At 39.3% G+C, this 25528-nt stretch overlaps 1 protein-coding gene across 7 annotated transcripts in view; it reads right to left on the reverse strand.

Moving 5' to 3' along the window:
- Positions 1-25528, reverse strand: part of Trpm6 (transient receptor potential cation channel subfamily M member 6) — a 169044-nt gene that overhangs the window by 118006 nt on the left and 25510 nt on the right. For 3 of the 7 annotated variants that reach the window (XR_007349047.1, XM_048806914.1, XM_048806920.1), the window contains exon 1: positions 12013-12186. The exons of 1 other annotated variant lie outside the window; for it this stretch is intronic. Coding sequence is in view for 3 of the 6 variants with exons in the window: in XM_048806914.1 (XP_048662871.1) it covers positions 12013-12045 (33 nt within the window). In the remaining 3 variants the exon portion in view is untranslated. Of the gene's footprint in view, positions 1-11459; positions 11947-12012; positions 12187-25528 lie in introns of those variants that run through there. 3 more of the 7 variants (XM_048806919.1, XM_048806917.1, XM_048806916.1) reach the window with 1 other exon arrangement.

The raw sequence follows: 25528 nt of genomic DNA on the forward strand, positions 1-25528 counted from the left end.
ACAGATTTTTAACCTTACAGATGACTTCAGAGCATATCACACCCGTCCTCCTAAAGATGTCATTAAAATGACATCCCAAGGCTGGGGTTGTGGCTCAGTGGTAAAGTGCTTGCCTAGCACATGTGAGGCACTAGGTTCGATTCTCAGCACCACATATAAATACGTGTAAGGTCCATCAACAACTAAAAAAATATATTTTACAAAAAGAAGAAGAAGGGTTCAGACTTGAAAATTCTTCCTCTTCTGATACTGACAATATTTATACTTGGTAATTTTGCCCAAGACCCTAGAAACTATATTCTACAGAAAGTCGCAGCCCATTTATCTCTGAAGGTTGCCTTTTACCTCTTACCCAGAGAGAGAAAAGAAGGTGGGAGACGCACATGCACATTCCAACTCTCTTTTTGAACCAGCTCCTAGCAGTACCATAACACAGTATGATGCACTTTCCAGAGTATGTTCTATAGATAATAAGAGCATATGAAATGCTTTCTCAATTAAGTATCACCAAATTTAATATAGATGGGGAATACTAATGGTATCCCATTGGACATCCTATGGGGAATACAATACTTCTTCAATACAATAGTCAAAGGATTTCCCTGATGGGTGAACCTCAAAGCATGTTCCTCATAACATTCATGTCTGCAGACATCTAGACTAAGGGAATAAGAATTGGGGGTAAATATACAAATAAAAGTAAAATTATTTTTATTTGTATATTTATTTATTTAGATATTGGCGATTAAATCCAGGGGCACTTTACCACTGAGCTTTTTATTTTTATTTTGAGACAGGGTCAATGCAAAAAAAAATAATAAGATACATTTGCTTTCATCTCTGGCCTCTGGATAATCTCTCTCAGCAAAATGGAGAAATCTTGTTCTCCCTGGTAAGTAATTTCCAACTGTTTAGCTATAAATTTTCTTGAACATTCCTTTAGCTACACTAAGGAATGGGCACTCCACTTCCTTTAAAAATAGTAATAATAGTCACGATCACTTTGAGTAACAACACACTTTTACAACTGTGTTACCTAATTACTACATGAACAAAACAAAATTATCATTTACTGAACTCAGGGGCACTCAGCCACTGAGCCACATCCTCAGCCCTATTTTGTATTTTATTTAGAGAAAGGGTCTCACTGAGTTAGCTGAGGCTGGCTTTGAACTTACAATTCTCCTGTTTCAGCCTCCTGAGCCACTGGGATTACAGGCATGTGCCACCGGGCCCAAAATTATCATTTTTTAATTGTTATAATACCACATTTAGTTATTTGCAGTACTGATAATTGAACCCAGGAGCAGTCTACCACTGAGCTGTGGCGATGGGCAGTCTGCTCATTTGTATGCAACTTAGCTGATTAGGTACCAAGGAACAAAAGCTTTTATTGCTAATTTAACCTATCATTTCCCCCACCAAGACCTTCTACCCCTCCTGTACTCCCTAAGGGCTCCTCAGTATACTCAGTGTCCAAGTTAGAAAACAGGGCATCACTCTTAATTCCTCCCTATTCTTCCCATTCAATCAACCACCAAGGACTACTGATTCCACCTCTAAAATATCTCCTCTATCTGCCCTTGTCTCTGTATCTTGATTGCCACTATCCTAGTTCGTGTCATTACTACTCTAGTTAGTCACCATAAACTCTTGCCTAAATTGTCTCCCAGGCCTTTCTGCCTCCAGCTTTTTCTTCTTCAATCCATTCTCTGCAATAAACCCTGTAATCTTCTTGTAGTAAATAAGTAAAGTAAATAAGTCATTCTCACCTAAAACCTCCCAATGGTTGGCCATTGTCTTCAAGGTAAACCCTAAAAGACCTCCACAGGTTCATAGTCCACTGCCTATGCTCTCTGGCCTTTACCTTCCTCCTCCCTGCTTCAATCTCTACATTCTATAACTACTAAACAACTTGGAAGTGTCTGAATTTACCTCCAGGTGTTCTCTACATGCTATTCTCTCTAATATACTCTACACTCCCTTTCTCTCTCCACCAATTTAGACATCATGTCTTCTAGAAGACCTTTCTGGAAACTCCCAGATCTGAATCAAGTTCCCCTTCCACATACCCTCTCAGATGTCTGTGCCTAGCCCATGCATTGACTCTTAGAAAGAACTTGACAGGGCAGCGCCATTTTGAAACACACCCATCGACCAAGGATCACTTCATGGTCACTCTGACTCAGCCTGACCTAAACCCCATCAATACTCGATCATCATGCTAAGAAACTCCAAACGCTCTATCATCACAGAAAAGGAAATTGTTACCTGGGACTGAAAACACCTGAAGGCAACACCACAAGAACCCTTCCTTAATAACCCTTCTAGCAATGGCTTAACTGCAAAAATCTCCTCCCTCTCCTCTATCTACCTTAAGCAGAAGACAGGTCTCAGTCCTCTGGGTCTCGCTCCCCAGGTCTGTCGGTAACTAACCTGTGTCACTTACTGTTGACACTTTTATTTCCTTATTATTGTTGACTCCTTTTATTTCCTTCATTCCTTTCTTTCCTTACATTGATATGATCTCTTTAGACCCACTACACTCTGTGCCCCTGAAGACATTGTGGTATACAAGTGTTTTCCCAGTGCTTCCAAAAACATATCCTGCCAAACAAAAGAATTACACAGGAGAAAAAGAAAATGTTTTGTGGCCATACAAATATGTGCAAGTACTGTGACTCTCCAGCAGAGATAAACTCTCTGTGACTCCTCTAAATCTATTGTCCAAGAATTTTCTAAGAGGGTATCATAGACTTGATTCCACAACATACAACTGTGGGAGAATCTTTTGCCAAGAGATTTCCACCAATTTTCAAGTAACAATTCTTCCTGTCTATTATTATTATTATTATTATTATTATTATTATTATCATCATCATCATTATTATTATTTTGGTACTGAGCCACATCTCCAGTCCTTTTTATATTTTATTTACAGATAAGGTCTTGCTAAGTTGCTGAGACAAGTTTTGAACTTGAGATACTCCTGCCTTAGCCTCACCAGCTGCTGGGATTACAGGCATGCCCCACCACTCCCAGCTCCCTGCTTATTATCTTAGGGTTTTTTTTTTTTTTAATCTTAAAATTTGAGAATTTTATCTTAAAATACAAAAATTAAAAATTAACTTGCTCTTTAAAATATTTAACTTATTTTAACAGAAATCTTTGAGATGTTAATTTGTTTTTTGTTTTGTTCTGTTTTGTTTTCTATTTTGGTGTTAGGGATTCAACCCAGGCATTGGACCTGCTGAATATGAGGTCAACCATTGAGCTATATACCCCAGCTCTGAGATTAAGGTAAAAGCTCTTGAAAAAAATCTTTACAATTTTTATCCTGTCAAATCTAAATTAAAGATTTAGAGTAGGGTTCAAGTCAGTCACTTGATATTCAGGAAAAAGAAATCTCACATCCAGAATAATTAATTCCCCCCAAATTCTAAGAGGAAGATGTTTTTATGATACTGGGGATTAAACCCAGGGCTGCTTAACCAAATCACACCCCCCGGTCCCCTCCTTTTTTTTTTTTTTTTTTTTTTTAGAAAGGGCCTCACTAAATTGCTTGACTGACCTTGAACTTGTGATTTCCTGCCTCAGTTTCCCAACATCACACACAACAGGAAGATATCTGTGGTCCAGAAAGTTGAGACTCAGAAATCTGTCAGTGGGACACCAAGAATCCTGTGAGTAACAGAGGTTGGCAGATATGAAATATTATCTGCTAGGCTAAAGTTTCCCAACTTATGTTTCTTGCTATTACTCTTGATATTCAAAGTCCCAGTGCTGCTGTTTAGAGACTGACTGAACTTTGCTTGCCACTCAGGAAGGAGAGGGGAGTGTTGTTGCCACAGTGCCTCCACTTATTAAACACAGGATTCCAGAACCTCTCAGTAACAGCTCCTCCTGGACCTTACCCCAGATCTGCCCTTAAAGAGACACTCACAGTAACAGGACCCCCAGAGAAAAGGCTTTGGAGGGCTCCCTCCGAATGCAGAGCTCCTGGTTCTTCACCTGTCAACCCTGCTTCTTCAGCTGGCTGGTTGTTAAATCCAAGTGCCCACCAGCAAGATGCAATTTCTTCTAAATGTCTCCAGGATAAGAGCTTCTTCTCCAAAATGCTTTCCCATTTGCGGAAAGTAACTATAAGTAGGCTGAGAAACTCAAACATGTTTGGGAATGTACCAAACAACAACAACAATAATAACAATAAATGAATAAATTTTTAAAAGCAAGGTAGCTGGAGAAGTAACTATAAGTAGCTTGAGAAACTCAAACCCAAATAGCTTGCCTCTTTGTTTCCTGTAGAAATTAAGATTCAATCTATAGGGCTGGAGTTGTGGCTTAGTGGTACAGCGCTTACCTGCATGTGTGAGGCCCTGGATTCAACCCTCAGCACCACATATAAATAAATAAAATAAAAGATCCATTGACACCTAAAAAAATGTAAAAAAAAGTCCAGTCTATAAAGTCTAATGCCAATTTACAACTCCTTCTTTTTGCTTTCCAAAGTTTATCCTAAAATTTTAGAAAGGTTTTTTAAAAAAAAAAAAAAATACTGAGAATTGAATCAGGGTGTTCTGCCACTGAGCTACATTCCTACATTCCCAGACTTTTTTTTTTTTTGAGACAGGACCTTACCTAGTTGCTTTGAATTGAGAATCCTCCTGACTCAGCATCCTGAGTAGCTAGAATTATAGGTACACTACCTCACCTGGCAAAGTTTTAAATTTTATGATTTTGGATCCTTGGAGCCAAGTGCAGTGGAGAACATCTGTAGTCCCAGCCACTACAGAGGCTGAGGCAGGAGGATTTTTTGAGCCCACAAAGTCGAGGCCAGCCTGGGCCACATAGAGAAAACTGTCTTTTTTTAAAAGGAAAGGCCAGGTAGAGTGGCCCATGCCTTGTAATCCCAGCCCCTTGGGAGACTGAGGCAGTGTAATGGTGATCCACCTTATGCTTTGAATATGTCCCTTGCTGCTCTCACATTGACATGTTTTTTCTCCTCCCTGATCCTCTCCTCCCTGATCTTTTCTTCCGTGGCCTTCCTAATCTCTCCTCCCTAATCTCTGGAAACAGGATTCTTCTGAATCAACTCTTTTGAAACCCCCTATTCCCCTGATGGGCAGAATCACAGCCTCTGGGACAGGAGTCCCCTGTATTTCTCCTTTGCTAGCAAAGTAATAAAATTTCTTTTTCTTTTTTTCTCAAAACTGCGTCCTCATTATTGGATTGGCATTGGGGACAAGGACAGAGCCAGTTAGACCCTGTCTCAAAATAAAATAAAAAGGGCTGGTGATGTAGCTCAGTGGAAAAGTGCCTCTGCATCCAGTCTTCAGTAACAACAACAACAATAATAACAATAAATGAATACATTTTAAAAGCAACGTAGCTGGGGAAGTAGCTCAATGATAGAGTGCTCACCTAACATAGGCAAGGCTCTGGATTCAACGCTCACCACAGTGAACAAAACAAAAACAAAAACTTAAAAGAAAAAAATGTTTTGGACCCTCTTTTCTAATTTAATCCAAAAATATTTACATGCCTTTCCTTGGGCCAAACAGCAAAGCTGCCTGCTCTGAAGATTGAGTTTTTCTAGTTCATATAGTTTGAAGGTTGTTGTTTGGTTTGTTTTACTTTAAAATCCCCCTGAAGCAGATACTGACAGTGTTAACAGAAGTTGGAGAGGATTAACTGATACAGGCCAAGGATCTGTAAAGTACTCTGTGGATTAAACCCATCTGAGAAGAAAACTGGTTTTCCTGAGGAGATTACAAGTTTCAATTGACAAAAATTTCTTGGTCCTTAAAAGATCAATGGAGGAGATCTGCTTCCTCCAGGAAGAGGAAGATGTTTTATATTCACAAGTCAACCTAGTCTGCAGGATAAATACTAACAACAGGGTAACAATTTATTCCATATATTCCATACTCTCTGTGTGCCCACCTGCACAATACAAAGCATTTTGTTTATTAACTTACTTAATCTGCCCAAGAGAAGCTGGGTTAAATTATTATCTCCAAGGTATGAAAAAGAACATTGAGTCTAAAGAGAGGATAAACTGCCCCAGAGACACATCAGCTTATTAAAGTGACACTGGGGGCTGGGTGTGGTGGCACGTGTTTGTAATCCCAGTGACTTAGGAAGGTGAGACAGAAAGATCACAAGTTTAAAGACAGCCTGAGAAATTTAGTGAGACCCTGTCTCAAGATAAATAAAAAGGGCTGGGGATGTAGCTCAGAGGTAGAGCACCACTGGGTTCAATCTTCCTTACTGGGGGCGGGGGGAGTAATACTAAGATTCATACCCAGGAAGTCTGGCTTATGTCTGTGCCCTCAGTAACCACTTCACCATCAGATATCTGCAGAACTTGTGTCAATACCAAGTCAGGGACAGTGATGCACACCTGCAGTCCCAGCTACTTGGGAGGCTGAGGCAAGAGGATCACTTGAGCCCAGGAATTCTGAGCCAGCCTGAGCAACATAGCAAGGCCCCAACTGGAAATAAAACAAAACAAAAATTCTCGGGCTACATGAATCCCTGAAGTAGTAGAATAAGAAAGAAAGAGAAAAAGAGAGGGAGGGAGGGAGGGGGGGAGAGAGAGAGAGAGAGAGAGAGAGAGAGAGAAAGAAAGAAAGAAAGAAAGAAAGAAAGAAAGAAAGAAAGAAAGAAAGAAAGAAAGAAAGAAAGATTAATTCATTCTCTGATGTCTTAAATTTAATCATAAGGGCCAGAGAATGGGGGCAGGAAAATAAGGTAAATTAATCAGTTAAAGCTATGGGCCAAGATCATCATCATCAACAGCAAAAACTGTTTCCTCTTTTAATGTATAATATAACCATAACTTAGACCTTAGGCAGCTGATTCCAGGTGCCACTACCCATTCTTACATAGGAACATCTGGATTACTAACCCCAACCAGTCCAGAAGTAATAAGTACTTCTTATGGACTGTCGTCCCCTCCCCAAATTCTGCCCCTCTTATTTACAGCCAATGTAGGTTCAGTGAACACAGTTTATACTCTCCCCACATTTGTTATAAAAATGCTCTTGACTCTTAGCTCCAATAGACATATTTCCAACTGCTGATAGTTGCAGAATTGTTCCAGGACTGGGTGGGTCCTTTTCTGACTAGCATTTGTAACAGCTCACTGAACCCCTTATTTCAGAGAACCCTTAGTGTCAAGAATTTTGTCTTAAAAGTAATGTCTTAGGGTTTGCAAATTATCTTCCTGAATCATTATCACACAAGTCCACTAAGATCCCTGATAGTAGTAATGAGTAAAATCAAGCAGGTAAAATTTTGAGGAAAGACCCTGCTATGTTCTCTCTAGAAGTCAGACTCACAGTATTATCAGGGGAGTCATGAACCCTAAGATATTATATACTGACTTTTGTGTGGATGTCATTTTTCAGGAAAAATATCTTAAGAGCTGGATCAAAAATAAATTCTACCCAAAAGACCTAAATAGTTTTCCAAAGAAGATTACAAATGGCCAATAAGCACATGAAAAGATGCTCAAATCCATTAGACCTTAGGAAAATACAAATCAAAACCACAAGTTTCCTCTTTATATCCACTAGCCTGACTGTAATAAAAGGAAATTCGACAATACAAAAGATGGGGAGAAATTGAAACTATCATAGATTGCTGGTGGAAATGTAAAAATGGTACAATAAATGCTTTGGGGAAGTACCTCAAAAAATCTAAACAAAAGCCACGCATGGTGGTACACACCTATAATCCCAGCAATTTGGGAAGCTGAGGCAGGAAGTTCACAACTTCAAAGTCAGCCCCAGCAACTTAGCGAGGCCCTAAGCAACTTAGCAAGACCCTGTCTCAAAAGAAAAAATTAAAAGGGCTGAGGATGTACTTCAGTGGTAAAGCACTCCTGGGCTAATCCCCAGTACCCAACAAACAAACAAAAAAAAATCCAAACACAGATTTTCCATACCGTCCAGCATTTCCACTCTTAAGGATCTACCAAAGAGAAATGAAAACCTAAATTCACACAAACACTTGTTCACAAAAGTTCATAGCAGCATTATTCATAATAGCCCAAAAAAAGTAAAACAGCTGAAATATCCATCAAATGACTAACAGGCAAATAAATTATGATACATCCATGCATCCATGGAATAGCGTTAGCAATACAAAGAAGAAGTACCCGATATGCTACAATATGAAACTTGACACATTAATGGCAAGGGAAATAAGCCAGTCACAAACAACCACAAGCAGTATGCATCCATTTATGTAAAATGCCCAGTATAGGCAAATCTACAGAGACAAAAAGATTAGTGGTTTCCAGGGTGGTATGGATGGAAGGACTAGAGTGTGATGGCTATGGGATGTAGTATTTCTTTGGGGGATGATAAATATTTTTAAATTGTGATGATGGCTGTTCAACTGTTAATACACTAATGGGTAAATCATATGATATGCAATTCTACTACCTCCCACTGCTTGAAACTGGTTGTGACACTCAAATATTCTCAGAGTTTTCCTGTAATATAAATAACCAAAGAACCCCTTCTTCAGAGATAAGGAAATGCCAACTCTCATTAAGAGCAAGGGGAAGTGACGCTGGGCTGCCCCAAACAAGGGGACTAAAAAATACTCTGGTGCCAAGTCAAACAGAAAAAAGTTTTCAAGGGTACTCCATTGCCCTGCCCTCCTGATACCCTGGAAAACCTGTGGGTTCCAGTCAAAAGTTAAGACTCAGCTGAAAGTCGATTCAATTACCAAACTCAAAGTCTGGAAATGCAGCTCAGCAGTAGAGTGCTTGCCTGGCATGCAAGAGTCCTGGGACTCAATCCCCAGTTCCACGCACACAAAAAAAGAACATTATTTTGAAAGAAGTAGAAAACAAATCCCATTATGAAGAAATTTGTGTGAGAATCTTCCTTTGTTTTGTTTTAAGTTATGGTAGAAATATATATAACATTTGCCAGGCATGGTGTCACACACCTGTAATCCTAGCAATTTGAGAGGTTGAGATAGGGGCATTGCAAGCAACCTTGTCAAGACCTTCAGCATCAGACCTGTCTCAAAATAAAAATAAATAAAAAGGTCTGGGGATGTGGCTCAGTGGTTAGCATCTGAGTTCAATTCCCAGAACTAAAATAAATAAATAACACATAAGTAAAATAACACATAAGTAAAAAGGCACATTTAACTTTTTTTTTTTTTTTTTTTGTATCAGGGATTGAACCCCCGAGGGCACTTAGCCACTAAGCTATATCCCATCCCTTTTTATTTTTTATTTTGAGATGCGGTCTCATTAGGTTTCTTACAGCTTCGCTAAATTGCTGAGGCTGTCTTTGAACCTGCAATCCTCCCAAGCCACTGGGATTACAGACATGCACCACCAGGCCCCATATCCTAACCATTTTTAAGTGTACAGTTCCATAGTGTTAAGTACATTTTTGTACAACCAATTGTACATTATTGTACAACCAATCTCCAGAAATCTTTCATCTTGCAAAACTGAAAGTCCAGGATCTGGAGGCATACATAGCTCAGTGGTAGAATATATGTGCAAGGCCCTAGATTGGATCCTCAGCACTGCAAAAACGAGAGATGGCAAAAGGGAGAGTGGACAAGAGCATAGCACACTAAATACATGCAGGACTATGGATGTGGCTCAGTGATGGAGCACTTGCATAGCATGCGTGAAAAAGTCCCAGTGAAACCCATTTATTTGTACAGTTAATATGCATTAGCAATTATAAGTTTAAAAAAACTAATATTCTGTACCCATTAACAATTTCCCTATTCCCCTCTTTTAAACCATGGCAATTGCCATTCTACTTTGTTTCTATAAACTTTACTTCTTTAGATGGCTAACAAGGGGAATCATGAAGTATTTGTCTTCTTGCAACTGGCTTATTGAACTTAGCATAATATCCTCAAGGTTCATCCATATTATATGTCAGAGTTTCCTTTGCCCTTTTTTTTTTAATTGATCTATATTCAGGATAGAATCCAGAGATGCTCTACTGCTGAGCTACATCCCCAGCCCTTATTTTATTTTTACTTTGAGAGTCTCACTAAATTGCTGAAGCTGGCCTCAAACTTGCACCCCTCCTTCCTCAGCCACCTGAGTTTCTGGGATGACAGACATGCATCACAGTATCCAACTATTTCCTTCCTTTTTAAGACTGAATAATATTTTATTTATGTATATATTTCTAATATATCACATTTTATTTTGTCCATTCAGAAGCTCTACTTCTATATCTTAGGGGTATGGGTCTAGTGGAGCAAAAACTAATGATTTTCATTTTAAACCAGGAGAGAGAGACTGCTTATATGATGTTTGTACTCTAGGAAACAAGCTAACTAAGCAGCCAGATTCTTACAGTCAAGCCCCCGATTCCAGTCTAGCCAAAATATTCTAATACTTTATCAGTCATGGCAAAATCCAAAGGGATGTCAAAATGACATATCAAAATCTGTATACAGATGGAAAGTAGTTGAAGAACCCATTTCTTACTTTGGCAGTTAAGGGTGATTCACAACTCTTTCCTAGAACAAACGACAATCATGTGTGCAGCTAGAATATCCATGTTCTCAGTGTTTTAGGCCACTGACCCAGGTTCATATCTCAATTCTACTTTTCTCACACAGCCTCATTTTTTAAAGATTTTTTTCGGTAGTTGTGTATGGACAGCATGCCTTTATTTGTTTACTTTTCTGCCGTGCTAAGGATCAAACCCAGTGCCCCACACATACTAGGCAAGTACTCTGCCACTGAGCTACAGTCTCAGTCCCAGCCTCATATTTTGACTAGAAAATTAGTAGAAATGGGGGAGTGATTATGCTTAGACTTTATGGGATTATTTCAGCATGAAATAGTTACAAATCACAATCTCTTACAACCTACAGAATATATTAGGTATTATTCTAAGAGCATATGGCATATAAGGTCCCACTAAATCTTTAAATTACAAGTAGTATTCTCCCATTTTCCAGATGAGGAACCTGCCCACAGAGGTGAACTAACTTACCCAAGGTCACTGGTAGTGGTACACCTGAGATGCTAATTCAGGCTATCTAGCTCCAGAGAAAATGCTCTTATCAACCAGACTTGGCTGAAATGAGCTAACGTTTGGCAAGCATCCTGTGCTACGTCTGAACACAACGTGCTTAATAATGGTACTTCGCATTTCATACACAATGTGTGGAAGTCCAGAAAAATAGGTAAGTGGTAGCCAGTTTAAGGTTTGGCTGCCTAAAGGAGACCAACCTCGCCCCTAAATTCCACAAGCTCACTCCTTTCCCAAGCATCGCCAGAGCTCTCCCAGTAGCCGGGGGCGCCCTCCTTTCCAAGCCCCCAAAACTCCCTGTCGCGCGGGGTGCCAGCCTTGAAGCTGGGCAAGCGCGCGGGAGTTGTGGCTGCGGGTCCGGGCCGCGCCGAGTGAGCCGCGGGAGCACACAGTGGCGGGACCAGCGTTTACCTTGACGCGCACTCTCATCGCCCCGAGACCCCCGCGCAAGGACTCAGACCGCGACTTCGGCACTTCTGTCGCTTCCGAGAGCCGCGATCCCAGGCTCGCCCGGGTCCCCGCCCGCGATCCGTGCGTCTGGCAGCTCAGTGGTGCGCCTTCTCTCTTCCCAGCCCTGGCTCCAGCCACCTCTGGACTCCTCTCCCGCCGGCCAGGAGCGGACCCACCTCGCAAATTCCCCACAGCCCCAAGCTCAACCCCCTGCTCCGGGTTCGATTTCCGCTCTGACACCACCTCCGCTCTGGCCCCACTCCAGCTGCCGGAACAGGGGCTGCGGGTCCTGCCCTTGCTAGGGTCCTCTACATTTGCCCACACTCAACTGTGATAATCATCTTCGGGTGGAGACTAAAGAACTCATTCGAAAGCCGGTATTTCGTAAATCCTAGCAATTCTAGATCCTACTTAGATTATTTGTGAGCCTGGCCCCACCCGCAGCCTTGGGCTCCGATCTGGTGACTTGCCTAAGTCCCAGGTGCCCCGCCTGGCAGAAGCAGCTTGAGAGTACCTGTGAACGCTGGGTGACAGTCGACGCGTCCATCCTTGATTTGCAGGCCCCGCTACCAAAGCGTTTTCTGAGCTTGCGACTGTGGAGTCGGAAAATCTGGACTCTGGGCTCCACCTCCACAAGCTGCCTTTTACAGCCATATGGATTTGTGCGGTACCTTTTAGCCCCAGTTACCTCCTGTGTAGAAAGGAAGGTGACTCCAACCTCACTTTGATCAAAGAAAGTATAGTGAGGATCAAATGGGATTGTTCACTGCCATCACTGTCAAATTTTATGGTATTGTATTGTTCTTGTTGCGTCAGTGTGGTGGGGTGAGGACGCCCAAGATTTAAACTAACAGCACTGCTTTTACTACCTGTGAGGTATTGGAAAGGTCAATTCTGTGTCTCAGTTTACTTATATATGCAGCGAGAATAATAGCAAAACAAAACAAAACATCTCCCTCATGGAAGTTGTAATGAACAAAGAAAAGTGCTTATTTTGCTTTAATGTGGAGTACCATACAAATGCTTTTATAATTTCTGTTATTTTTGGTAAATTCTTCTGGCTGGAAAGTGTCCCCCCCACACACACACACACACCCCTTAGGGTACTAGGGATGGAACCCACAATGAAACTGATCTACATCCCAGCCCTTTAAAAAAAAAAAAAGTTTTATTTTGCTGGGCATTGTGATCCACGCCTGTAATCCCATAATCCCACCTGCTTGGAGGTGTGAGGCAGGAGGATTACAAGTTCCAGGCCAGCCTCAAAAATTTAGCAAGGCCCTAAACTACTTAGCAAGACCCTGTCTCAAAATTTAAGAAGAGAGAGAGAGAGAGAGAGAGAGAGAGAGAGATTGAGCGCTGGGGATGTGGCTCAGTGCCCAAGGATTCAATTCCAGCTACCAAAAAAATAAAAAAATAAAAGTTCTATTTTCTAACAGGGGCTTGCTTGCTAAGTTGTCCAGGTTGGCCTTGAACTTGTGATCTTTCTGCCTCAATTTCCCAGATAGCTAAGAGGACAGGCCTGCAGTCACTACATCCAGTAAGACATGTTTGTTTGCTTGTTTTATTTTGTTTTTGTTTTTGTTTTTATTGTGCTAGGGTTGAATCCAGTAGTGATTTACCACTGAACTACACCCCCAACCCTATTTGTGTATTTATTTCTTTCAAGACAGGGTCTCACTAAATTGCCCAGGCTGAGCTCAAACCTTCCATCATTCTGCCCCAGCCACCTGAGTTGCTGATTACAGGGGCCTACCACTGAGTCCAGCTGCCCAGCAAAGCAATCATGACAAAGGCTGCTGTGGTCAGTGATTTTAAATGAATCCCAGTATGCTGGGAGAGGTGACACAAAAGCTCATGGACAAAGTGAGTCTTACGTTATGACAAGTGTTGTAACAATACTATGCTTTCATACAAGTGTCTTAGGGACACCTACCTGTTAAAGCCAGTCTGAATTTTTGTTCAGTGAATCCACATTTGGAGACATAGTTATTAACTGTGTTCCCCCACTGTTTCTCCCCCATGTTGTTCCCCTATTTCTCAACATGGTTTAATGAGCATTTCTTTGTTTATTAGAAAACTGGAATATGGCCAGGCATGTCTGTAATTCCAGTGGCTAGGGAGGCTGAAGCAGGAAGATTGCAAGTTCAAAGTCAGCTTAAGCAATTTAGTGAGGCCATAAGCAACTTAATGAGACCCTGTCTCAAAATAAAAAATAAAAAGGGCTAAGGATGTGACTCAGTGGTTAAGCGCCTAAAAACAAAAAACAAAAACAAAAAAAAAAAAGAAAGAAAGAAAATTGGAATATGTGTTGGTATTTTATTGCAGTTTTTCTATTAAAACATTGATTCTTCTTTTTTCTCCATAACTCATCTCCTTCAAAGAATAATTTGTAAACATTCAACATGTGTACAAGTTCTTCTGAGGCAAGCAAGTACCTCACTTAAAAAAAAAATCCTTATTTTTAGTTGTAGATGGACACAACACTTTTCTTTTATTTGTTTTTATTTTTATGTGGCCCAGGAGATCAAACCCAGTGCCTCACGCATGCTAGGCAAGCGCTCTACCACTGAGCCACAATTCCAGCCCCAAGCAAATTCCTCTTGATTTGGATCCTTCATTCACCTCCTCTGTTAGTTTTCTTATAGCCTTAGAGACTGGAAGCTCTCAGAAATTTGCAGACCCACCAAGAAGATGACACATTTGGAACCCAAGATGCTAAAGAATCTCAATGTACTGTGACTATCATCTTATAGTTTCATCTCTTTGGGAATGAACATGTTAGGATAGTCATATATATATATATATATATATATATATATATATATATACATATATATACACATACACACACATATATTTGTTGCAGTATTTTTCCATTTAATAATTTACTTATTACTTCCTTAATAACAGACTTTAGGTTAATTTATTGTGCTATATAATTTTGAAATACATATCCTACTATGAAAATTTGTATTATAGGTTATTTTGGGGGTGGGTAACCAGATACAATCTTCCTCAGTCACAATGTCCTTTATGATGGCATTTTGTTCTTGTCAGTAAAATATTATCCATTTTCCTAGAGCTTAAGATGGTAAAATAAATGTGATGATTGTACTACAGCAATTCTATATCTACACATAATGGCCTTCCCTTCTCAAAAAGTTCCAATTATTATACTTTCCAGGATGTTACAGAAATATTTGGGTAGCTTTACTGTCAAGTAAATCACATACAATTTGTTTTGAGGAGGATGTAATCTAAAGACTTCATCAATGCTGAAAATGTACACATTTTTTGCTGTGCTGATATTGCTGTACTGAAAGTTGGTTTGTTCAAAGTTTATAAATACTTCCCAAAGTGAAGTTTTAAAGAATTAAATAAAAACAAAATAAAACTCACTAGTAAATGGAAGTCAAGATATTTTGAATGGTAACTCTGATACATATAAAATGTGTTTGAAATTCTAGTTCTTCCATTTATTCAACCTGTGGCTTTTACAAAATGTTTGACTTTTCTGAAACTCAGTTATCTTATAAAATAACAGTTAATAATGTGCTAAAAATAAGGCATTGGCCAGCTTAGTGGCACATACTTAAAATCACATCTACTCAGGAGGTCAGTAGAGGCCCAAGCATCACAAGTTTGAGGTCAGCCTTGGCAACCTAGCAAGACCCTGTCTCAAAATAAAATTTAAAGGACTAGAGTGTATCTCCTTGTCGAGTGCCCCTGGGTTTAATCCCTAGTACCACAAAAAGCAAAAACATGCCTTTTGCAAAGTGTCTAGCACATGGTGGGTTCCTAATAAGGATTAACTTATCCACGAGACACATTGACAATGTTTCAGGGAGACTTTAATTGAAATATATATAAAATTTAGGGGACTGGGAGTGTTCTGGTGGCAGAGCATGTGCTTAGCATGCACAAGGCCCTGAGTTCAATACAGAATGAAAAGGAATTAAAATGAATGGAATTTATTATTATTTGTTTGTTTATTTTTGCAGTATTGGGAATTAAACTCAGGGATGCTCTACTACTGAGCCACATTCCTAGCCTTTTTAATTTTTTATTTTGATATAGGGCCTCAATAAATTACTGAAGGTAGCCTTGAACTTGCGATCCTCCTGCCTCAGCCTCCTAAGTAACTGGAATTATACGCAACTGCACCGAACTTAGCTGAAACATAAAATAGTTTAAGAATCCCAGTTTAGTTCAGCAGACTCTATATATGATCTTAACACCTTCTTGTGACACTATATTTACATTTCAAACAAATTTTGTAAAGTTAAAACAAAAACAAGATGATACTAGATAAGTGAGGAGGCGTGAAAGCTTCTGGTTAATTCGTTTATTTTCTACCTCTCAGTTTTCTTACCACAAATGGAAAAGCATAATTCCTTAAGCTACTAGAGTACTTGTTCCATGAGCAACTGTGGCTGACCCTCCAAGGACAATGTACTGGTAAGATAAACTGTCTCACAACAAATAACCCCCAAATTTAATGGCTTACCATAACATGTTTTTGTTTTTTTAATTTGCCGTTATTCTGAGGACTGACTGGGCAGTTCTGTGGGGTTGCTAGTCTCCCCCAGTGGACTTTTTTTTCCAGGGCCACAGTCTCAGGATGGCCACTTGAGGCTTAGCTCAGAAACTTAACCATGGCACTTTTGCCATATATTTTGTCGGCCACAGATTGAACTCAGATTTAAGGAAGAGGAGTAGAGATTCTGCCATTGCATGGGATAGCTATGGTCAAGTCCTATTGCAAAGTGAGGTGTTCCTGGGAAAGGAATTTGTGATCCTTTCACAACCTAGAGTGTCAACTCTTTTAAAGAAGCTGGAGACAGTGGCATCCATCAGCTTGCCCAGCACTTTGTTAAAGGAGCTCACCCAATTTTAGCATTCCTGGAGTAAAATCTTAAGATGATTCTGAATCAGGAGTCAAACATTTACGATGTTTGCTGCATGACAGGCTGGCTAGAAGGCTGTGAAATTTTTAAAGTCTGGGCAAAAAGAGGACAAAAAAGAAAACTGGAGAGAAGAATGGGAAGAGGAAGAAAAGGGTTGAGGGGAGCAACAGAGAAGGAAATAAAGCACTGTTTCTATTTATGAGTGTTACCAGTGGTGCCCCAGGTACCATTTCATTGCTGATTGTTCATCTTCCTACAAACTTGAGCTTCTTGCAGATTGGACAACGTCTCATTCATCTTTGTTTTTTCTGGTGCCCAGCACGATGGCTGACAATCTGTGTTCAGAAAATATTTGTTGATCTGAATCGGTCTACTCTGGACTATTAATTAACCTTCTAAACTTAAAATTTCATAACTAGCTGTGGGCATGGGTGTATTTGTGACCAGAAGCCTGTAATAGACAACTTTTCCTTTCTTCTTCTTCTTTTTTTTTTTTTTCAGTACTAAGCATTGAACCAGGGGTGCTCTACCACTGAGCCACATCTCCCAGTCCTTCTTATTTTTGAGACAGGTCTCACCAAGTTGCTAAGGCTGGTCTAGAATTTGTGATTCTCCTGCCTCAACCTCTGAGCCTCTGGGATTAGACACATGCACCACTGAGCTCGGATATAGACAATCCTTTCAACTGATTGAGAGGCCTGTGAAACAGACTCCAGGGTCCCACCCTAGAAATCCTGTTTCAAGAGATCTGGGTGGGGGTGGGTGGGTGGAGCCCAGGAATCTGCCAATTGAAGCCCGGCACAGAGGCTGCATCTTGTGCCTCACTTTCTAGTTAACCTCCTCTGACCCTTGTCTTCCACAATAATCAGGTGAAGTCTGGTTTCTTCATTACCAGGAGGTTGGTAATCAGCAAAAGTGCTTCAGGGCAGCTACACCCTCTAGCCGGTTTATTGTGTAATAACTGCACACTGGCAAACTAGTCAGTGGCAAGAATAGCCCAAGGAAATAAAGTTCTTTGTTCTTGAGATTCACAGAACTGAAAAGCACCTCCATGATTAGGATCAGAAGTGCATCATCTGGCCCACCCACTGTGAAAAGGCATCTACCTGTCTGGGAACACCCATCAATCACCTAAATTAACCACTCCTAAATCAGATTTCTAACAAGGTGAACTTTGTGACACAGTCCTCCATCTTCTTGTTGAGCCAGCTTTTTGAATGAAGAAGTCTTACTTGTTTCAGTACCTGTGTCTCCTCTAGTTAACTGGCCTGTGATTCAGGGAGCAGGAGGACTTGGGTCCCCTAGCACTTTTTTGTTCTTTCTTTGATACTGGGAATTGAACCTAGGGGTGCTTAACCACTGAGCCACATCCCCAGCCCTTTTAAAATAAAATATTTAGAGACAGGGTCTCACTGAATTGCTTAGGGCCTCATTAAGTTTCTGAGGCTGGCTTTGACCTCACAATCCTTCTGCTTCAGCCTCCGGAGCCACTGGGATTATAGGCTTGCGCCACAGTGCCAGGCCCCATAGTACTTTTCAACAAATGTCTGAGGTGTTTTCCATATAGCTTGGGAACTAAAAGCAGCTTGTTACCTAGCACATCAGATATCTTAAGAATTTGGAATTACTTTTCTATTTTGTCCTCTAAGTGCCTTGAAGCTTCATCTGAAAAGAATATATATGATCATCCTACTGGGCATGGTACTCCCTACTCTGGAGGCTGAGGCAGGAGGATCTCAAGTTTGATGCTAGCCTGATCAACCAGTGAAGACCCTGTCTCCAAATAAAATATATGCTCCATTTGTGTTCAGTGTGTCAAAAAACATTCTATTATCATGTGTAACTAATTACAGCAAATTTAAAAAAAAAATAGAAAGAAGATCAGTAGAATAGAAGAAGGGGATGGGGGAGGGAGGGGAGGGAAAGGGGAGGTATTGGGGAATGAAATTGATCAAATTATACTGTTTTATTGTGTGCATGTAAGAATATATTATAACAAATTCCACTGTTATGTATAATTATAATGCACCAATAAAAAAAAAGAAAAAATATATGTACCTCTTTAAAAATGCTAACAATGAAGATTATGCAAAGTGAAACAAGGGTGCTTAAAATGGATATTGTGTGCTATGTCATCAATTGTGTAGGAAAAAAAACAAAGAAATGTTTCTTTCTGTTTATTTCTTCCAAATATTCTGTAATGTGAAACTACTTTTTAATTTTAAAATTAATTAAAAGTGAAGCCAGGTGCATTGGCATACATCTGTAATTCCAGCAACTCAGGAGGCTGAGGCTTCAACTTCAAGGCCAACCTCAACAACTTAGGAAAGTCCTAAGCAACTTAGTGAGAACCTGTCTCAAAATAAAAAATAAAAAGGGCTTGGTATGTGGTTCAGTGATTAAGCACCTCTGGGTTCAATCCCTAGTACCAAAAATAAATATATAAAAATTAAAATTAATTAAAAGAAACTCACACATATCTTAGAATGACTCACAGGAATGACTGAAATTCCCCTCTATACTTTTTCTGATTATTCTATGTGATGTATAAAACATGCAGTTCACTAATTTTCTAGATCCTTTGAGGCAAAGATTTAGTACCAATGCGATTATGTTTTATAACTCATTGAAGTACTTGTTGCTTCTTAGCCAGAAGGTTAGGATTATTTGTTTTGGCAATAGCCATTTAACTGAACACACAATAATAATGCCTATTATTTCTTTTCCAAGGAAATGTATTTGTGTTACTATTGCAGATCAAGATAAACAGAGAGAAGAATACAACATGCTATAGCTTGGATTGTTCGTTTTGTTTTGTTTTTTTTTGCAGGGGGAGTAACTGGGGATAAAACCCTGTAGCATTCTTCCTCTGAGTTCCAAGCTAAATTCCTTGCCTTTTTTATTTTGCAGTAGGATCTTGGGCAGCAGGGTCTTGCCAAGTCACCACACTGGCCTCAAACTTGCAAACCTCCTTCCTCACCCTCCCGAGTAGCTGGGATTACAGGCCTGTGACACTGCACCCATCACTAAGTTTGATCTTGTGGAGGCACTATAACTCCATATTTATCTAAAAGAGACTCAGTTTATGCCTCTTGCACAAGCACGACTATTTATGCACTTTTTTTTTTTTTTTTTGGGTACTAGAGGATTGAACCCAGTACCTCACACATGCAAAGCAAGTGCTTTACCCACTGAGCTACATCCCCAACCCTTTCTTTCCTTTTTTTTTTTTTTTCCAGGAATTTCTTTTTTTTTTTCTTTAGTTGAATATAGACACAATATCTTTATTTTGTTCATTTATTTTTTTTATGTGATGCTGAAGATTGAACCTAGTGCCTCACACATGCTAGGCAAGCACTCAACCACTGAGCTACAACCCCAGCCCTCATTTTTTATTTAGAGATCGGGTCTCCCTAAATTGCTTAGGGTCTACCTATATTACTGAGATTGGCTTTGAATTTGAAATTGTCCTCCCTCAGCCTCCTGAGCTGCTGGGATTACAGTTGTGAACCACCACGCGCAGCTCAATAGCATCATCTTTTAATCTCAAAATTGCCATGTTTAAATGCTCACTTTACCTTACAAGTCACATATAATCCTCCTAAAAGCTACTTCCATTTGGCTAAGAAGTTCTTCCCAATTGCTTTAATGTCACTGAAGACTACAAACTTCCCTTCATACAATGACAAAACGGATATTCATTTAAAAGCTTTCATTGGAGGTGGGGGTTGGACACAATGGCAGATTGCAGGTTGGTGGCCAGTCTCGCAATTTAGGGAGACTCTCAGCAACTTAGCAAGACCCTGACTCAAAACAAAACAAAAAGGGCTGAGGATGCAGCTCAGGGGTAGAAAACCTCTGGGTTCAAGCCCACCACAAAAAAAAAAAAAAAAAAAGACTTTCATCAGACCTGGGGGTACAGTGATAGAAAGTGTACCTAAGATACACAAAGCCCTGGGGTCAATCGCCAGCATAATAAATAAATGAATAAATAAAAGCAAGATTTCATATCATCAGTTTTTGTCTTGTTTTGTCTAACGTACATGTCCCATAAACACAGAAACTGTTTTCTCAGCATTTACATGATACAGTATGAAAAACTGTTGATTCAACAACATTTAGATTGAAGTACCAACCTTATCTTTTTCTTTTTCTCTCTCTCTCTCTTTTTTTTTTTTTTTTTTTTTTTTTGGTGTGTGTGGTGTTTTGTTGTGGTCTGTCTTGTCTTGCTTCTTTTTTTTATTTTTTGGCACCAGGGATTGAACCTAGAGCTTCCTGCACTCTAAGCACAGGCTCAACCTCTGAGCTATACCCCAGGCAATATTTACTCCCTATTAAAGTACCATACTTTCTCAAAATTACCCTCCCTCGTTTTTTTTTTAACTCAAGGTTAGTTAACCATTGAACCACATCCCCAGCCCTTTATTTTATTTTTTATTTTGAGACAGAGTCTCATTAAGTTGCTTAGGACCTCACTAAGTTACTATGGCTGGCTTTCAACTTGCCATCCTCCTGCCTCAGCCTCCCCAGCTGCTAGGTTTATAGGTGTGGGCAACCATGCCTGGTTCCTCCCTCATTCTAAAACTTATCAAGAAATAAATACAACTTGCTAAGCATTCAGATTTATAGGACTCAGTAATTTTCCTTTTGAAAAAACAAAAAGGTGAAGAATAAGCAGGCTAAAACATTTTATTTTTTTATGGCATTGGTATGCTTAGTCCAGCATGATTGTATCTACAGGGAGAAATGAACACATTGCACATTTACTAGTATCACATTTACTTCAAATGTTTAAAAAAAACTATAAGAGCAGAGTAGAAATCAAAAACAACAAAATGAGGAGTGTTTGTTTTTGTTTTTGTTTTGCGGGGGGTATTTTATTTTTGTCAGTATTGGGGATTGAACCCAGTGGTGCTGTGTCACTGAGCTACATCCCCAGTTCTTTATATTTTTTATTTTGAGACAGAGTCTCAAGTTGCCAAGGCTGGCCTCTAACTTGTGATCCTCCAACTTCAGCCTCCCTAGTAATCAAAGGAGATTATTATTGTAAATAACACTCTTATATGAGCTGTACACAATACTGAAATGATATGGTGTTAAGTATTTACAAGTAACTATAGCCTTAAAGTCTCATCTAGGAGAGCATGGGTGAGACCCAAGAAGGTCGCCCACTGATATTTGATGCTGTGGATGGAAACAAAAAAGAATATATCACCATGACCATGGGACAAATTCAAGACCAAGATCACCCAGGAAAATAAACATTTCAAGAAGAAATTCCTCAGAGATAAGTGGGTACATGCCCTTCTTTCTCCCCCTGTTGAGGTTAAGCACTTGTTCATACCAGATTTGGTTCAAGAAGTAGAGGAAGTGAATGTTTGTCATCATTTCTTAGTGGAAGTGTAAGGTTTTCAATATAACTTCTTCCTGTATAGTGATGCCAGCCCAAGGTTCAAACTTCTGTGGTCCAGCATGAATTGGATTCTTTGCTTGACTCTCATAAGACCCTGCCTGAAGGATCAAAGGTGGCTTCCACTGGGGAAATCAAGACAATAATGGCATCAGGTCCCTCCCTGCTTAGAATCAGCTTCTGTGTTAAGTTCTGAATCACATGAGTGCTGCATGACTCCAGAACCCTCACACATGCTGCTGACCCTGGAAACCACACCTTCACCCTAGAGGGGCACATTTCTCCATGAAGCACCTCCTCTCCTTACACAGCACAAGGAACTCCTTCAAAAAGTTGTATGTACCTCCTTCTTCCAGAAGCACTCTTATTGTTCTGATTATAAAAGCAGTACACTCTAGTTTTAGAGAACTGGAGGAATTCAGAAGGACAGAAGGGAAAGGGAGAATGAGAGAAACAGAGAGAAGGGAGGTGGGAGTGGGAAAGAGGCACGAGAGAAATGAATCACTGGCAATTTCACCCCTTAAAATAACTATTGCCATTAAGGAAAATTCCTTTTCAAACCTGTCATGTCAGTATTTGTCAAGCATTTCTCATGAGCTCCTTCGCACCTTCTTCGTCATCTCTTTTATAGACAGTTAAGTGGGTAAATACTTAAATTAGGAAAAACGTATTGTGTGGAACTAAGAGTATCAATAAAAGGGTTTTCTTTTCACGTTGTTTACTGTATGCAGTTGGCAGTTAGTAGCAGTGGAATGGTATCTACTAAGAATATTATCTCTTCTCAGGCATAGTGGTACACACCTGCAATCCCAGCAGCTTAGGATGTGGAGGCAGGAGGATCGCAAGTTCAAATCCAGACTCAGCAACTAAGCAGGGCCCCAAGCAACTTAACGAAACTTTGTCTCAAAAAATAAAAAGGACTGGAGATGTGGCTCTGTGGTTAAGTGCCCCTGGGTTCAATCCCTGTTACCAAAAAATAAAAAATGAAGAATGTTATCAATTAAGATAGCAGTCTGTCTGACATACCACAGAGTACCCCAACCAAAGACCTTTTTCTCTTAACTTCCAAAAACCCCACTTTTTCTTTGCCAACTCCACTATTACCACCATTTATAGAAAGTATAAATATTGCTTTGTATAGAAATATACAAAGCTCCATCGGTTTGGAGGTAGACCAGGGAAGCCATAATCAAGGTACCACTCTTTCCACGGGAGAATCTATTCTAGAGTCTAAATAATTTATTTATAAATTAACTTACAGGGTGCAGGGGGTACTATTTCTAGGAGGAAGATTTCCTATGTTGAGAAATAATAAAGAATAAATAAAAGAATAAATGTTTGAATAATATTTATGACAGGAGGTAACAAGTGAATCCCTGGTGAACAAAGGAGTGTGGTAAATTTACATAGGATTATGTGGACTAACAGAAGGACAAAAAGAGAGAACAATTCTTCAAAGTAACTTCTCCATGAGGGCTCTTTATATCCAGGTTTTCCTCATTCCTCCTCTTTGTCTGTTGAACTCACATATATCAAAACTTGCCTCTGAGTGCATGTAAAACTAGTGACTTCTGGAAAAGGTCTGTAGATTGTCCAAATGTCAATTTGCTATTTTTGCTATTGCATTAGAGCTATGTAAGATGTTTCCCTCAGTGAAAGCTGAGAGAAGGGTACAACAGGACCTCTTTGTACTATTTTTGCTATTCACTTCCTGTGAGTCTATAATTATTTCAAAAGAAAAGGAAAACTCAGTTCCAGAACTTTCTACAGTAGAGTCTCACCTTATAATCAGAATCTATTTTCCAACTGTTTTGTCCTTTCAAATAATTCCTATTCTGCATCTTACCTATTCGCTATCTCTGCCACATCACTTAGCATACATTTATATATATATATATATATATATATATATATATACACACACATACATATATGTGTGTGTATATATACACACACATATATACACACATATGTATGTATATACACACACATATATACACATATATATACACACACATATATACACACATATATATGTATATACACACACATATATACACACATATGTATGTATGTGTATGTATATATGTGTGTGTATATATACACACACATATACATGTATGCTAAGTGATGTGGCAGAGATAGAGAATAGGAATATATATATACCGACACACATATAAATATGTTTTGCCTACACTGGAACTCAAAAAAATATGTGTATGATACTGCTCACAAACTGCATTATATGTATAAAAATTAAATCTTCCAAGACTATATGTTCTGACTTTTTCTTTGGTACCCCAGGGTATTGAGCATTGTTAATGCCATAGAAGGTGCTCAATAAATAACTACTTAAGTGATGGAAAAAGTGAAAGGAGAGAACAGTTAATGAAGTTGGGTTTTTTTCCCCTAGCATTATATAATTTTGTACCCAGAAAACATTTATTAGCCCAAGGTTATAACTTAAAGGCTGTAGAAGCCTCTTTAATCCTAGTTATCACCATAAACAGGCTCTTATCAACAAAGAAGCACAAAGGTTACATACTAGTGTGCTATTTTAATGTTTGCCATAAAATATCTCTGAGAGTTTATGGAAAGAAATGCTGAAAAAGCACCTTGCTGGTGCTGCAGTCCAACCTTCCTCCAGGTAACCTTGTCTCAATCAGAAAGTGAGCAGGTCTAAGCTGAAAACTTGGGTGGGGAAAAATAAAGGAGATAAATTTTCAACTTCATAAGGAATGTGTACCTTCAAAATCAATATGAACAGTCTGCACCTTGAGCAATCTACTGATTTTATAGAGTATATTCTTAGAACAAGTGCTGCTTATTTGAACTACTATTTGTAGGTCTGATAATATTGGTTGTAATTTAGGATTAGGGACTGACTGGGTAATTTTTACCCAGTTGGGGCCTATTGATATAGAACAATCTATAAAATATTTGGTGAAATAAGCAAAGATCAGAAGATGTGCATAGAATTCTACTTCTACCATTTATGCTTTTAAAGTGAGAGAGGGAATTTTAAACACACATATATTCTTTCAATATTTACCACACCATGTATTATCTTCAGAAATGTTGGGTTTTTTTTATTATAAGAACTAAAACAGATACAAAAAAAATCACATAAAACAAATCATCTTTGTGAAGTATTACCAGGAGAACACTCGTGTAACTACCTTCCAGGCCAAGAAATAAAACTTTGCCACCCATCCAAACACTTTGCCATATTCACATCTCAGTAACAATCCTGTCCCTCCCTCCAAAAGTAACCACTATCTTGACTTTGACAGTAATCATTCCCTCCCATGATACTAGCTTTTTTCCTTTGCATTTCTTTATGATTTTACCAGGTGTACACTTATTCATACATGCGCACATTACACAACATAACAATATAATTTGCCAATATCACTCCCCAGCACTTTCCCCCCACCCTCCCTACCCCCAGCCTTTGGTCCTTTTCCTATACTGATATCCCTTTGGTTTTCATAAGATCCACCCCATCTTTCTTTTCCTTCTTCCTCTCTACCTTTTTTATATGACAGAAAACATATGACCCTTAACCTTCTGAGTTTGACTTATTTTGCTTAACATGATGGTCTCTAATTCCATCCATTTTCCTGTAAATGCCATAATTTTATTTTTCTTTATGACTAAATAAAACTTCATTGTGTATATATACCACATTTTCTTTATCTACCATTCAT

Source organism: Marmota marmota, unplaced genomic scaffold, assembly GCF_001458135.2.
Source record: "Marmota marmota marmota unplaced genomic scaffold, marMar, whole genome shotgun sequence".
Lineage (NCBI taxonomy): Eukaryota > Metazoa > Chordata > Mammalia > Rodentia > Sciuridae > Marmota > Marmota marmota.